Source organism: Corapipo altera, unplaced genomic scaffold (genome assembly GCF_003945725.1).
Source record: "Corapipo altera isolate COAL_440 unplaced genomic scaffold, ASM394572v1 24, whole genome shotgun sequence".
In the NCBI taxonomy this organism is placed as follows: domain Eukaryota; kingdom Metazoa; phylum Chordata; class Aves; order Passeriformes; family Pipridae; genus Corapipo; species Corapipo altera.
The window spans coordinates 447,931-463,223 of record NW_020884903.1 but is presented as its reverse complement, the minus strand read 5'-3'; the positions used below and the strand labels follow the sequence as shown (position 1 = coordinate 463,223).

General features: G+C 39.1%; 1 protein-coding gene across 11 annotated transcripts in view; it reads left to right on the top strand.

Moving 5' to 3' along the window:
- The window catches only part of DLGAP1 (DLG associated protein 1), a 410,369-nt gene that overhangs the window by 316,449 nt on the left and 78,627 nt on the right, over positions 1-15,293 (top strand). For all 11 annotated transcript variants that reach the window (XM_027650834.1, XM_027650828.1, XM_027650832.1 and 8 more), the window contains one exon: positions 1,022-1,262. In XM_027650834.1, the coding sequence (XP_027506635.1) occupies positions 1,022-1,262 (241 nt within the window). The remainder of the gene's footprint in view (positions 1-1,021; positions 1,263-15,293) is intronic.

Genomic DNA, 15,293 nt, shown 5'->3' with positions numbered 1-15,293 from the left:
TTATGATGTACTACCTACTACTCTTTCATACTCTTTTAAATATTTTCCTTTTGAAAAAAAAAAATGTGTTCTACTTTTTGGCATTATTCAATTATGTGTACAAAGATCAGTGAAACATTTTTCTTGGTAACTTTAGTCCTGGAAAATAATTTCTAATGGTTTTATTCCTACCACCCTAACATAGTTTTATCTTTTCTGGCTATCTCGGCCTTTTGCGTGCTTGAAAACTAACAAAATCCTCAAGTGCTGGTTTCCATCTGCACATTTCTCACAGTGATAATTATTATGTTTTAATGCCAAACTCAGGGCTCGATTCCCAGTTTAGAAACATGAACATCCATTGCCAATTAAGCCAAGGTAAATGGTTTCCGGGTTTGTAAGACCTGCAGCTAGTCTGCATGCTTTTGGGTGTTCTTTAACCTGCATGAGTGCAAGTCTTTGTCACCACCTAGTGTCTGTTCCACACAGGGTCTGAGGATTCCCGTGTGTCTCTTGCTTTCAGCCAGAGATGTAGTTAAACATTTTTTCCCTGCAACAGGGCTGGTTCCCTTATCAATCTCCCCTTCCCAGCTGTTTGTTACTTCTACCCTCCATTTTCCCAGCTGCTCAGGTTTATCACTGTGATTGACTGTGGGTTGCACTGATTATGTACTGAGGTTAAGCTGACCTTTTTGGGTTTTCCTCATCCCGCAAAGAAAGTGTTATGTGCCCAGGGTGACATAAAACAGACTCTGCTTTGAGGGCTCCTAGTTTCCCACCAGTTTCAGTAGGAGTCAAGAGTCCTAACTCAGCTGAATCTCTGCCCAATGCCTCTGTCTCCCCTTTCTATACACTGTTTTTTCCTCTCACAATTGTTGCTTTGTGCTACAGGATGTGCTTATGTGCCATTCACCTTTCTTCACGTGCAAAGGGACCTTCTAACAGATGTTGGCCATTGTGCCACTGCAGCTTGTGTTTGTACCAGGTAGCATGCAATATCCATGTATAGGATGTACTGAACATGCCTGGTCTTTGTCTGCAGGTGAGTGAGATGGAGGTGAACGGTCAGTTTGAATCTGTCTGCGAGTCGGTGTTCAGTGAACTCGAGTCTCAGGCAGTGGAAGCACTGGATCTACCTATGCCAGGATGCTTCCGCATGAGGAGCCACAGCTATGTCAGAGCCATTGAGAAGGGCTGTTCCCAGGACGATGAGTGCATATCACTGCGGTCCTCATCTCCTCCACGTACAACCACCACAGTGAGGACCATCCAGAGCAGTACTGGTGAGTAACACAAAGGGAAATCCAGAGGTGTGGTGGAAAGGGAAGTACTTTTCTGTGCGGCTCCATCAGATCAATGATGAGCTCTTCTCTCTCAGGCACCAAGCCCATAAGAGAGTCTGTGTTTCACCAGGGAGCTGGACAGGCTAATCAGCCTCAAACTACACATGGATCAAGATGATGTAGTCGTGTTTCCTGCTATGTCCAAGCTAATTTATTCTGAGCTAAAAGCACATAGAAGGGAAATTCAAGGTCATGTCTCCTCTTGCTCTCCTCCCCAAAAGAGCAATCACAATTCGACAAGGCTGAACAAGAAGGCTCTGGATTAGCAGCTCTGCTGGCTCCTACCAGCAGAGGAGGGTCCCTCTGCTCAAGTTTTTTACAGAGATGAGGTGATCTTACAGGTTATCAGATGTGGTGTTTACTGGCTTAGAGAAGCTGTTACAGCTCTCTAGGCCACATATAAGAGGTAGGAATAAAGAAGGAAAGAAGCAGGCTGCAGGTTAAACATGCACGTTCACATCTTGCTGTTATATTATTTCTGCAGTTCAGACTATTCAAGCCTTGCAAGAGAGATGTTTCAGTCTCAACATGAGACTTCCAACCTTCCTTTTAATGTATGATATTGCTTTTCTTTTGGAAATAACCATGATGAATTCCAGATTTTGTCACCAAAATAGTGCTTAAGGGGAAGAAAAAGCAAGTCAAACCAAAATCCAAATATGCCTCTCTCATTCAGGAAAAGAAGAGGCAGGAGCCATTACGTGTGTGTGTTTTTCTCTGTGGCAGGATGAGAGAAGGCCTTTCTTTTGACTTCTGTGCATCCATTTCACTGTTTTACACAATCTTCATATAATATTCATATTCTTGACTAATATTGACTATGTGTTGCACTGTACCTACTGTCTCTTTTCCTGTCTTTTTTTATTTCTGTTTTCTGTAAACTTTTCCCTTTTTGTGTGTTATCTGACAGGTGCAGTTGTTTATTCCTTATAAATTCTTTATCTCTCCCTCCACTCTTTTTTAAAGCTGCTTGTCAATTGGTTTGTGTCATCAAAAAACACTTTCAATCCTTTTACCATAAATGTTCAGCTAAATTCAAGATTTTTCTAAAAGTAGCAAGTTTAAGTACTGTTGGAAATACATTGGCAGCAAATTGCAAACATCAAAACATTCTTAACAATGCTGCAGAGCAGTTCTCATCTAAATCACTAACCCTTAAGAGATAGTATTCACGTGACAGCATTTCTGCTATAGAAATATCCCTTGTGGGCACACAGGGTTTACACCACACCACAAAGACAAGATTTGCATAAGGTGTTTGTTATGTCATTGTGCAGTATTAGTTTGTGTCAAATGTATTCTGAGGCAAAAACTAAAAGATGGGAGTTTTCAGAGATTTTCCAGCATGCATTAACCTTTATTAGATCAGCTCGAGTTGATCCCAGAGTGGGTTTCTGTTCTTTGACAATGGCTTTGTTAATGCTTTTCCTTTATAAAAATAACTATGATCATTAATACTGAGGAGTACAACTATATTTTCATTATCTGTATGTAAGAAGTTGTTCCCGTCACTTAGGAAAATGATGCCTGTGTTTGGGGATGATGGTCTATAAATAGAGAAAGTTGGATGTGTATATCAGCCAAAACCACTGAAAAACCTGAAAGAGGAAAATCTTTATTGTAAACTATGTTTTGTTTATGCTCCTTTCTTTGTAGTACAGCCACAAACAGAGGCCTGGTCTCTTCTCTGGGTAGCTGGCTTTATAAAAAATTGTGTGAACAAAACTATGTTATGGAAAAACATAATCCAGTAGTTCTGTCTTGGGTTACTGCTTCTGTGGTGAGGCCCTTAAAATGCAGGGAGGAATTATTTGCAGAACTCTATTTGGATGTACATAGAAGCATTTAAAGATTGATGTAGGTACCTATTTTCTGCTGTGGGAATTTTACTGAGTTATCTTTCTCATTTTTTAGTTCTTAGGCTCCAAGGGGCCCATCCCTTCCGCCAGTAGCATTTAAGACAGTTTGTCTTTTTTACCACCTGACTTACATATCACTATCTGTTTAATGGGGATTAGAACTGAATTAATTCCATTTGAAAGCTTCTATATTGACTGCCACTGTTGCCTGTGGCTGGCTCACAGAAGAGAAACATGAAAGGTATCATCGATGGTTTCTATTACTATCTGCTTCAATAAAATGGGAAGTGGCACAACAGCTAGGCAGACATGAAGAAATGAGAACAGTATCTCAGACTTATCTCCTCTGAGGTGATCTTCCAAATGCTTTTGTGGGAGACATGAGGGCAGTTATGATCTAAACTACAGATGTAACATCCTCAAATGAGAGAACTGTCCTCCTGCCCCAAAACCACCTCTGCCTGTTCAACCAAGAAAGATTCTTTTCATCAACATTAGCAATTCCCTCAAGGACATGCCTTTTAATTAACTGATACGCAAAGCTGTGATCATACACTGATATTTGGGAACCTCTTTACTGCTGGAAGCCCAGGAAAATGTCAACTTGATAATGATGGAAAAGACAGGAGAGCTGCTTGTTCACTGGATTCAAAATTATTCCTCTAAAGCAATGACCCACAGCTTTCCAGGGCATCTGGATTAAAATATTAAGTAAGCACTATGGACAAAAATCACACTTACTTCTGCCTGTTAGCCTTTGCTATGGTGGTGGCAGCCTCAGGTTTTAATTTCCTTTTGCCACATAGTGTTGGATGTTCAGTTCTGCAATTAGGAATACATCTCTAGCTCAGTTCCTGAGAATGTGCTCAATTTAACTATAAATCTGGTGCTCGTGCACTTGCTATGGCACAGAGCTCAGCTACAGGTGGCTGCCTGACTGGTGGCCTCTGCAGCCTGCACTGGTTTTAGCACTGCTGCAGAAACACTGAGGGGTGACTGCATATGGCTGAAACCAAGCTCAAGTGTAAAAATGGGAGTGTAGGCACAAACTTGTTGTCACCGATGGGATGAAATGTTACACTGTGAGTGGGGAGGAAAATCATAACCTTACCAAAGTCTGCATGTATCTGGGAGGTGATTGCTTTGTTCATAAGGGAATCTTGATGTTTTATCGCAGAATCACAGAATCAGGTTGAAAAAGACCTCTGAGATCATTGAGTGGTACCTATGACCCAACACCACCACGCCAACTAGACCACGGCACTAAGCACCACATCCAGTCTTTTCTTGAACACCTCTACCAATGCTGACTCTAACACCTCCCTGGGCAGCCTATTCCAGTATCTAATCACCCTTTCTGTGAAGAAATTCCTCTTAATGTCCAACTTTCCTTGGCACAGCTTAAGACCATGTTCTCTCATCCTGTCACTAGTTGCCTGGGAGAAGAGGCCAACCCCCACCTGGTTACAACCAGGTAGTCATAGCCACTTAGCTACACCTGTCCTTTATCCTTGTTTTTAAATGAAGCATTTTGAAATGAAGAAGAGAAAAAGTGATCTTGACACTTTATATGGAAATATAAATAAGTGCCATGTCACAGCTTCATCATGCTTTGAAAGCTAAGCAGTTGAAAAGGTCCATTCACCCTCATATTTGCTCCCTCAGCATCAGTGGTACCCATGGAGGCAGCTGCATTCTGGCTGGGGCCATCCCTGGGCATGGGGCTGTGAAGGCTGGGAGGTACAGCAGCTCTGAAGTGCTGACATATGTTATACACTATAGCTGACACTAAAAATTAACCCATGTCATTTGATCTCTTCAGAGGAGTTATATGAACTGTGAGTTATTACACAATTTGATCTTAGTTTATTTGCAGATGTAACTATTGTAGCTGAAGCTCTTTGGCCAATAGATTCAGTCACTAAACAGGTAGCCTTTTAACAATTAAAAGTCTGTAAATCATTTCAATGAGCTTAAAGAATACAGTAACAAAGAAATAATGAAATGTTAAAGTAGTCTAAAGAACATCTTACTCCCACATTTCTTGTGTCTGTGTTTCTAAACCATGCCTGCGCAGCCATGCATGATCCTTTGCTGCAAACAAACCTTATGACTTGCATACAAATATATAATTGAGACTGGATATGTTTAGTTTGAAAATGATGTCTCTCTAGCAGAGCTCAAGTAGTAACATTATAAAAACTCTGCTCTAGATTGCAATAAGTACTGCCTCAGTACTCTGCAGAGTCAGGAAAAGAGAAATATCAAAGTTATCTGCAGCAATGCCATCTGGTGATTCTCAGTAGTATTACACTTCTGCTTAAAAGCAAAACAAACACAAATTCCAAGGAAATTATACTGTGGAGCCAGAAGGTTAGGGAAGGATGAAGAGCTAACACAGTATCTGCTAATTATGGTGTTTCAGCTGAGCAAGCTGTTTTCCTTCTGTTCATGGAAACATCTGACCAAGATAAGTCAGGTATTTTGTGGAAAATCTCTGAGGGGCTATCTTGCCAATTACAAATAAACAAATAAACAAATAATTAAATAAATAAATAAATAGAAATGCAAACAAGTTTAAAAATTTACATGTTCCAGGTAAAATTCTAGAATAAAATCAAATCCTGTGGATAAGGAAGCTGTAACTGAGTGTATGCCAGATGTGTTCAAGGTCTCCTGGCCTCCTCAGAGCTGTCCTTTCAGAAATTGCTCTGTTCAAAAGGAAATAAGGGATTAGGAATTCAAATGTGATTTCCAGTTGAAGCTAGGGTTGGTTTCTGTATCTGTACCAAAATTAAGATATTTCTTCAGATGGTCTCAAGAAATATAACTAAGTCAAGGCCTTCACAGAGATGTTGAACCTTAAATAGATTTGAAGAGTGTAAAAAACTGTTTGACAAAGAATTTACATGGTTCATTTCCTCTGTTTCCTTGAGTAATCCTGAAATGCATTCTGCCTTTCGATCTGCTATCAAATTGCTTAAACAAGCACTTAAAAATGTTTTCCTTTACTAATAAGGAGCTGACCTTGGAGTAAAATACCTATTCCAATTTCAGAGGCATTTGACTGTAGCTAGAACAAGTTTCATCTTGTCTGTCCAAGTAGTCAGCTTTATGAATGTTAGGCTCCACATCACACCAAACCACCCCCATGTTTTTGAAGCCAGTGAAGGTTTTGAATGGGAAACTCAGAATAGAGCTCTTACTGGAACATTTCTAACTGATGTAAATTGTGATGCGATGAACTCATGGACATTGCTCTTGTAATGAGACTCTGAGAAGGAGCAGAACTGATCCATGCGAAGGAGTCAGCCATGGAAATTGTACCCAAACATTTGGCAGGTTGCACCAGGTTTGTTGACATGTGGTGTAGTTTCATGCCACTTGAGAACAGAAATTGTAGTAAGTTTGGTAAAACACATTTTACCTTTTGGGGGTAAGGTCCATGTGTCCTGAAGACACATGCAACTTTGTGGCCTGAAAGACAGGGGTTACTGGAATAAATTTTATACAGGTCCCTACTTTAAGACTACTTGGTAGTTAGAGAGGGTTCACAATTTGAGTGGTCAGATAGTGGAAAGTATTGCATGATTTTTTATCATGCTCCCTAGTTCTACCTCTTTTCTCTGTGTGATTATGAATATTAAATTTAAACCATTTGGTCCTATCTGAAATACAGCCCAGATATGAAGAGAGACAACATGTGGCATTCAGCACACAGTTTGGTGATTTTGGTTTCTTTATGACAAGTCTGCCTTCCCTCACAGCACAGCAGGAAAGTGCTCAGTCCTTGCAATTTCAGGTAAAGCTTGAGGCAACTTGCTGAGCCTAAAAGCACGATGTACTTCATAAAGAAAAAAGGTGAGAGAAGGACTTTGTTTTGCAGGGCATGACCTATTTATTTTTTTCCACCTCTGAAAATGTTAAGCTTGCAGGAGTTTACAGGACTCTCCAAAGTTATGAGTGTGTTTCAAATGCAGGAAATGAAAGATCAGTTTTACCCTTTGGTATTCAATCTTTGCTTATTATTCTTATTCTTTATTTGCTTTATAAGCTCCTAAACATTTGGGCTAAGGCTCTTAGTGAGGTAAGAATACAAGAAAGATCTTAATCATTCAAAACCGTGATCTTATATGTCTTGAAGGAATATGTTGTCTTACTTGGTGAACATTTTCAGAAACATGAAGCAACTCTGCTATTTTGTTCAGATAGCACTTTTTTGGTTGAATTCTCCAGTTGTCCCAACAATGTGGACATTTCCAAGGTTGAAAATGGGTATATCATACTCCCCACCAACTCTGTCAATGTCCATGTTTCTCTCATACTGGGGAGTGCCACACAGGGCACACACTTGAGATGTGGTCTCACCAGCACTACACCTCCCTTAAACCACCGGCTGTGCTTTGGCCAAGCCTGACTGGCATGCAGTCAGCAATCCTTGGTGCAAAGATACACTGCTGGCATCTGCTCAGCCTGATGCTCTACAGAACCCTATGGGCCTGTTCTGATACTGGGAATAGGATGACCATCAGACCTGTGAGTTGTCAGTCTCAAGTGAAATGGGAAAAAGAAAAATTTAGAGAAGAAGGAGAACTTAACAGAAATCTCTATTGTTCTGTGAAAAGAACTTTTAAGTGCATTGTTTATCTAGTGGAGCACAAATAAAGAGGATACAGGGATTAGTTACAAAACATGTAGTATCTCGTTATTTGTTAATCTTATATTAATTAATTTACAGATATGAAAAATTTTATGGAAGCCCTTTGCATATGTCTATATGGAATGTACTTAAATACATTTTGCCATTAATTAATTTCTTTTGTTTATACTGCACATACTAAAGTAATAATCATTTCAGGTGATGTGACTTATATAGTTCTGCCTAAAGGAATACAGAGTGTGTTTGGATTTGAACTGCACTTTAGTTTCAAACTAGGCATGTGTGTTATCAAATGCACCACTACTTGGAGATTGTTGTAGGGGTGTTCAGGGTCCCAGTTAGATGGTGATCCTCTGATGTACTAATGCAGTGAGACAGCCCAGGTCCCATGGTCCTGCTGGTGTGCATGTTCTTTGTGTAATACCCCTGATGGAGCCTGCAGCCATGCCTAAGAGTGTTACAGAACCTGAATATCCAGCACCTAGCTGAGATAAGATGCCACTTAATTTACCATAACAAATGTACAAAAGGGCATTACAAGCAAAATAGTAGTTTGAAAGTTGCTCTGTTGACTGAGAACTGCATGCCTCAAGTCTCATTAGCTGAGAATTAATATTTTACTAAACCTATAAACAAACATGAAACCTCAGTGATTGTACCACAATCCACAGAGCTGTGAATTATGGCAAACTATCTCTCCTGCTCACTGCTGCAAGCAAGGACTGCCCTTTACCATCGGGCTTGGGCTGGCTGGCATGTCTACCTCAGATAGGAGCAGCAGTTTAGCTCAGGTCCGGTGCCCTAACAGTAAGCTCAGGTACAGGGCAAGGCTGGTGTGACTTCAGCGGGTCTGACTCAGCAGCCTTGTGTATCTGTGTTTTTGGGGACAACGTTTTCTGATTTGCAGACGGGGGGAGGAATCAACCTTCTTTGAAATATGCCTGTAATCATATCATAAGGAAACAGATTTAAAGTTGCAAACTAATGCGTGGGATGTGCAGCAGAACATAAAATAAAACCACAAACCTTTTCCACTTGAAAATTGCTAGAGGACAATATAACCTTTATCAAAATGTTGTTCTCAGGCACTGGTCATTGCTCTAAAAAAACAGAACTCTGAGAATTAGAGATACATCGTTCCTTAGCTGAAATGTCAATAACAAACCAAGAGCAAATAATAAAATTTACACTTTATGGAAAAATACAACAAAAACTGGAATCTTTTCTTTGTTCTGTCTTATTTCCAATGCAATATGTTTGTGATGCAGTGACAGAAATGAGCTGAATCAGTAAGCTGGAGACATGCCTCAATTTATATAATGTGATCATATTTTCAGTAATAATTCCTGCCATTTTCCTAAAATAGACTAACGTGGAGGCTTTTAACTACAGTTGTCTTTTGGGAAGCAGGACTTAGACCTCTTTCCTGAAGGGGCTATGCTTAATTAATACATCCAGTGGGTAAAAATAACTCAGGTTGTTCTTTTTCATTTGTGCTACTGTCCAATCTCCAGCAATGTGCTACCACTCAGCTGCAGTAAGTTCCACACCAATTCTTTAAGACAAACCTAAGTAGTTTAATTGTCCTCAGATACAATATTAACAAAGCTCTCTTGAGCCACAGGATTTTCCAAGAAGTTACAGATGAGATATTTGGTGATGATGAGCTTTTTAAAGTGACTGAATGATTTTGGATTTTCAAAAAACTAAGTAAGAATTTTTAATAAGTGTGTTTAATGAGTACAGCTCTGCAGGGCCCCTCTTGTACTACAGCAATTTGTTTGGAGCCATTATATTTCATCATGTCAGTAATTCCCATTTCAGAGCTCAAATATGATGTATTAAGTACTGAATCCTGTAAATAATTGCACAATTTTGTGCTTCTTAAATATGTGTTTATGCAACAGTCTAACAGTAATTGGGTCTTTGAAGCTGTGGTAGACTATGGGGTATGTATATTATTAACCACTTTTTAAAACAAACACTGCCTTGTTTCTTTAATAATATCTCAGACAAACCCAAAGGAAATGTGGCAGCAAAGAAAACTGTGCATTAAAAAAAAATTGCAAAGCCTCTGAAGTATACACAGAGATGTGATTTACTGTTTTTATTTCTTGCTATTACACCAGTCTCACTGCACCGCTTCTTACAGTGCTCAATAACAAGCACAATGCAACCCAAACACTGGGATCTGGAAAACACCTAATGCTATTTTGCAAAGAGGGACAGTCTAGCTGCCATCACAGTCTAACAGTGCCTTTTATCAAAGGCACACTGTAGGCAGATGCTGGTAATCTGTTCTAATGCCACAACCTTTGTCTGGCCTCTCCAGGGAGAAATGGATGTGTTGGTCTTTAGAAATTGTTTTCTCTTACTGAATTTAGCTTTGGTCAGATGGGAGAGTGCTAAATTGCATTCCACTTAAAATGCAGTAAGCCATCTGAGCAGAACAATTCCTGGTTGCTTTGATCAAGGATTTGACCTAAGCTATAAGAGGAGAAAAAACCCCAATAAATAATATCACAGAACTCTCTAATGTGACAGAATTCTTGCTTGCTCTGTTGAGAAAGATGTTTACTTTTTGTCTCTACATAGTACAGATGATGGTGGCTTGATAACTGTTCTCTTTGCTGTGATAATATTTCAAATTAATTCTGTCTTTAGCTAAAGTAAAATGTAGATCTGTATCCCCATGGGAAAGTTTAGATGGAAGTCAGAACACTGTAATAGAATAGCAAAATAAATGCTAGCAGGCTATTTCTGTTTTGAAATTTCTTGCTCTCAATTTCTTTTAACTCTCTTCTGAATTTTGGTGAGAGTCAAATGAAATTATGTACATCTGTGGCAGAAAAAAATCAGGGTCTTACTAGACCAAAATAACCAAGTTATGAATAAACCCCAACTCATCCATGAATTACTAGACCCAGTCTGACTGCCTCAGGAAGTCCTGAGAAAATCTGCTGCTTTCCATTTTGCATGAAGGGCAATTTACATTCAGGTGACAGAACTAGTTGTCACCTAGTGCCATCATCTTACACTGTCTTATCTCACAGAGTTCCCTGAATGTTCATGTGACATTTTATCATTTGACTCTTTTTTTTTTTTTAATTTAAAAAGGGGGAAGCAAGAGAAGAAGGTATTCCAAGAGATGGAGGTGGGGTGAGGGGAAGCGTCTGTGTTGAAAGCTCTGATTGTGTGGTTGGCAAGGCTGCATGCTCTGATCAAAATGCTTATTCTCTTTTAAGAGAAAAAAAAAAAGGGAGATAAGTAAGCACAAGGAGTCATTAGTTAAGATTTCCAATATCAACATTCACCCTTTCTAAGTCTTCCTCTAGGACTTTGTCCACAGCCAAGAAGCTGCGTCACATTCACCCGTAAGTGTACCGTGTCATTTTGTGTAAATGGGCAGTTGTGTTTAACCTCACCTCAGCTACTTGTGGGGTTAATGCTTAAACAGGCAATCCTTGTCTACACAGGCTCTGCAGGCTGTGGCACATCAACATCAACATCTGTTCCAGTGTCGCGTACTTACACATGGCATTATACATAAGAGCTCCCTCCCATAATCTGATTTACATTCCCAGTCATCCCCTTTTCTGGACTTCAAATATGTGCTGTAGTCCTGCGAGCCTTTTCCTGTTTCTGTCAAGGCTTACTGAGAGTGTATGTATCTCTCTTACTGAGAGTTGATGCTGCTAAGTTAGTTGAGAAGACTTGCACTGAGTACAAAGATCAGTCTTATGTCCTGTGAGTTAAGGTGGGATGGTTGAGTGATACCTGTAGGGTGAAGGGGTACTGAGCCTGAAAACATGTGAGTGGGTAATTTTTTATTTAAGAAGATACAATAGCCCACCCTACAGGTGACATGAACCACAGGAGAAAATATGTATATGTAAATAAGTACCAGTTAAAGCAGTTTTGACTATTTATTTATTTATTTATTTATTTATTTATTTATTTTTAATTCAGCATACTTCCTTTCATTGAAGGGCAAAGAGTTTGATGGCTAAATAAAAAAGGTGAAAAGTGACAAAAGGGGAGGGAGAAGGACAAGAAAAAAAAGTCTGAGTAGCAAAGCAGGTCTGAAAGGGTTTTGTAAAACGGAAATGTGGCCTGCACTTTAAAAATCATTCATTATGTAGAATCACTAACACATTTCACTGTGTGAATAGTTGATGGCGAGAAACAGATGCCCAGAGCTTTTAACCTGATTTTTTCAAAAATGCTTTGTCTTCTCTTTATTCCTTCATCACGTATGACTTGGTGTGTAGAATAGATGGACATGGTGTGCTGTCTAGCACATTTTATTGATGCTGTTTGAGCTCCCACTGTAGCCAGTTTTTGACACTTATTTTAGAATATGTTTTCTGGTTGTGATGAAACTCCAGAGTTCCTGCAGGCAGGAGATATAGAGGGATGTGAGATGGTCATCAAGTTAATGGTGTCCAGAATCCCTTTATTGTCTTCAAAGGGTTGGCAAAGTTAGTGAATGGAAAATAATGAACATGACAGATAAGCAGGCACTAGATAGAAAGCTTAAATAGGTGTGGGAATTTGTGGGACTGCAGTAGCGCTGTTGGAATTTCATCAAATGAAGAGGAATGCTTTCTCCCATCTCTTTTGCAGATACACTTCTTAATATTTTAGGTGCAATATTGCAGATCAGAGCAGTCTGTTAAGTTACAAAAGTGAGACAGATTTTTCTTTTCCTGCAAGCTTTGCTCAGCTAAGGGTCTAGTTTTATAAGATACTGAGGGTCCTCAGCTGCCAACAGCTTAGAATCAGTTCTAAATTTCCATATGCCTGGTGTCACAGAAACATCTGGCTCTCCTATTTCACTGCAGGTACCTTTACAACCAGAAGAGTCTGGATCAGGAGTATAAATCTGTTGGAACCCAGTTTATGATACTTTTTAGAACACAAAAATGTAAGCATTTCTAGTCCTTTTGCTGTTGAAAGCTTAAATTGTGCAACCAGATTGTAGGGAATAATACAGACATGACTTGCAAAACATAATTTTCAGGGAATCTTTTCAAATTCTGTGGGTTTTTTTCCATTATGCTGTTAAAAAAGATGAAATCTTAGGAAACGCCAGTGAGATAAATATTTACACTTCCCCTATCCTGTAGTAGCAGACAAATTTGCATAAGTAGCATAAGAAAAACTGATTTTTTTACCCAACATCAAGATTTTTTGACACATTCATAAATGGAAGAGACAGAAGGGGCAGTTGTATCTTTCTTTCCACCTCCACAATTAGCTCAGAAGAATGAGATGGAGCAATACCAGGTGCCTTGCACCTGCTGTACGTAGCACCTTGTTGTGAATTGACCACTACCACAATATTTCATGTACATGTGCCAAACAATGATAAAAAAAGACCACCCATTGCCAAACTAGCATGACTCCATTAAAGGGGTTGTTTCTATTTGCACTGCAATCATGTGCACTTCTCCCAAACCATCTGTGTTGTCTCCTCCTCAGCACATTGAGTTTAGTACATGCATATCTTTTGAAAACTGCAAAAAATTAACTTTTACAGATCCTTCTGATGAGGAGAGGAAGCCTTACTCCATCTTCAGACAACTGAAGATACCTCTCCAGCAGGCATAGAGAGGAGTCAGGGACTCTGTTAGGGTGTTACTTAGGCCAAGGCCTATGCAGAAGCACGAGGAAGAAAGTATTTTTATCCCAAGTCAAAACCTACGTAACTGCAAAATGTTGCCAATCACCATCACTAATCTCCAAAAATAAACAGTGTGGTTATTGAACAACATAAATGTAGTAATTGGGAATATGTGACATTAATCACAGGTGTGGGATTAGGCCTACCGACCTGGTTTAAGCTTCTTTTTTCTCACTTTCAACATGACGTTAACTAATTTGGGGCCTGAGGCATTGTCATCTTCTGATACTGAAGTGTACTGGCTGCATTGGCATCATCTGGCATCATCTTTTACATCTAATTTTATTCTCCTGAAAAGTCTATTACTATTATTAGAGCATGACAATATGCTTCTTTGGAGAGATAGAAAGAAGCCCAGGGAAATTATTTATTCAAGCTGTCAGCAATATCTATCTCATTCATATTGTTATGAAAAACATTTCATTTGTAAAATAGAACTGGTGCTCATTTGCTTTTTGATAATATATCAGGAAGAAGTCAGTATCTTTCTACTGTGGCAGTTTGTAGAGATTTTGCAAAATCAAAATTATCATATATCTTTCTAAAAGTGCAGTAAGTTACAAAATCGTGTTTTTTCATCAAATAAAGGAAAGTGTTGAATTTCTCAAATTAGATTACATGATAATAATTTAGCATCGTGAAAGTGGTAATGTCATTAAATCACTTTGTAGAACAAAGACCGCTAATGCCTCACATGCTGCTGATGCATAAAGTCATCTGCCAGTCAGCTTTCCACTGTTCACTTTAGCTGCTTTGCTGATTTTTATCAGTTTGTCTGCTTAAAATGTTTTTTTGTAGAGAACTTCTAATTTCATACCCTTTGATTCATCCTTACTCTCACTGCATATTTGCTATTTATCTCCCTTTAATATTTTAATACTTACTGATGTTGAAGGCAACTGGCATGTCTTCTCCTGGACTTGTATTTGCACTGATTTCTCTGGTGCAGTCCCTGATGACTTCCCACAATAATCAAGACTGCCATGCTTCATAGAAGTGCTTAGTTAATGAAAATTTGTTTGGGGACAAGTTGAAGCTAATGGGATAGCTCATTTCCTCAGTAAAACCTGCTGTTTAGTAAACTGTATCTGATGACCTCATGATACTCATGTCAGTCACCATTTTTCCTAGAACATTTATTCTGATTCTTTACAAATAATGGCCCTCCAACCATTCTTTTATACTGCTTTGGAGAAAACCAGTGATGTATCCATAATTATTTTTATCCCATGGAATTTTATCTTTCACCTTTTCATGGCTGTGAAAAATGTAGATACGTTTTAGTTTGTCAGCCAGCAACACCTCCAGCAGTCAGACTACAATTGACATTTTCACAAAAATTGAGGGACTGTCCTCCGGTAGTGGATAACTATGTTCTGAGAAACCTTCTAAAGATATGCTGCTATCTGCTTCTGTCCTAAATATGTAAATTAGAATATCTAAATATTATATGGCATAGAAGTATATGCTGCATCTGAGACAGTGGTATGTACAGAATAAATAAAGACATTCCTAGGGAAAAGTTCCCAGACAGTGTTCTAGATGCTGTTTGCCCATACAGCTAGATAGTTGTTGTCTGAAGGCCTTTAACTGAATTTCCACCTCTGCAGCCACCTCTTGAATGCAGCTGCTTTCTCTGGAATAGTATCTGTTACAGTCGTATTTTATATCTGCTAAAAGCATTACTGCACAACATTACTGGTCTGCAGCGCTCCCCACTGTGCGCATGCATATTAATGACTGTAAGAGTAATTTTCTCTAAATTT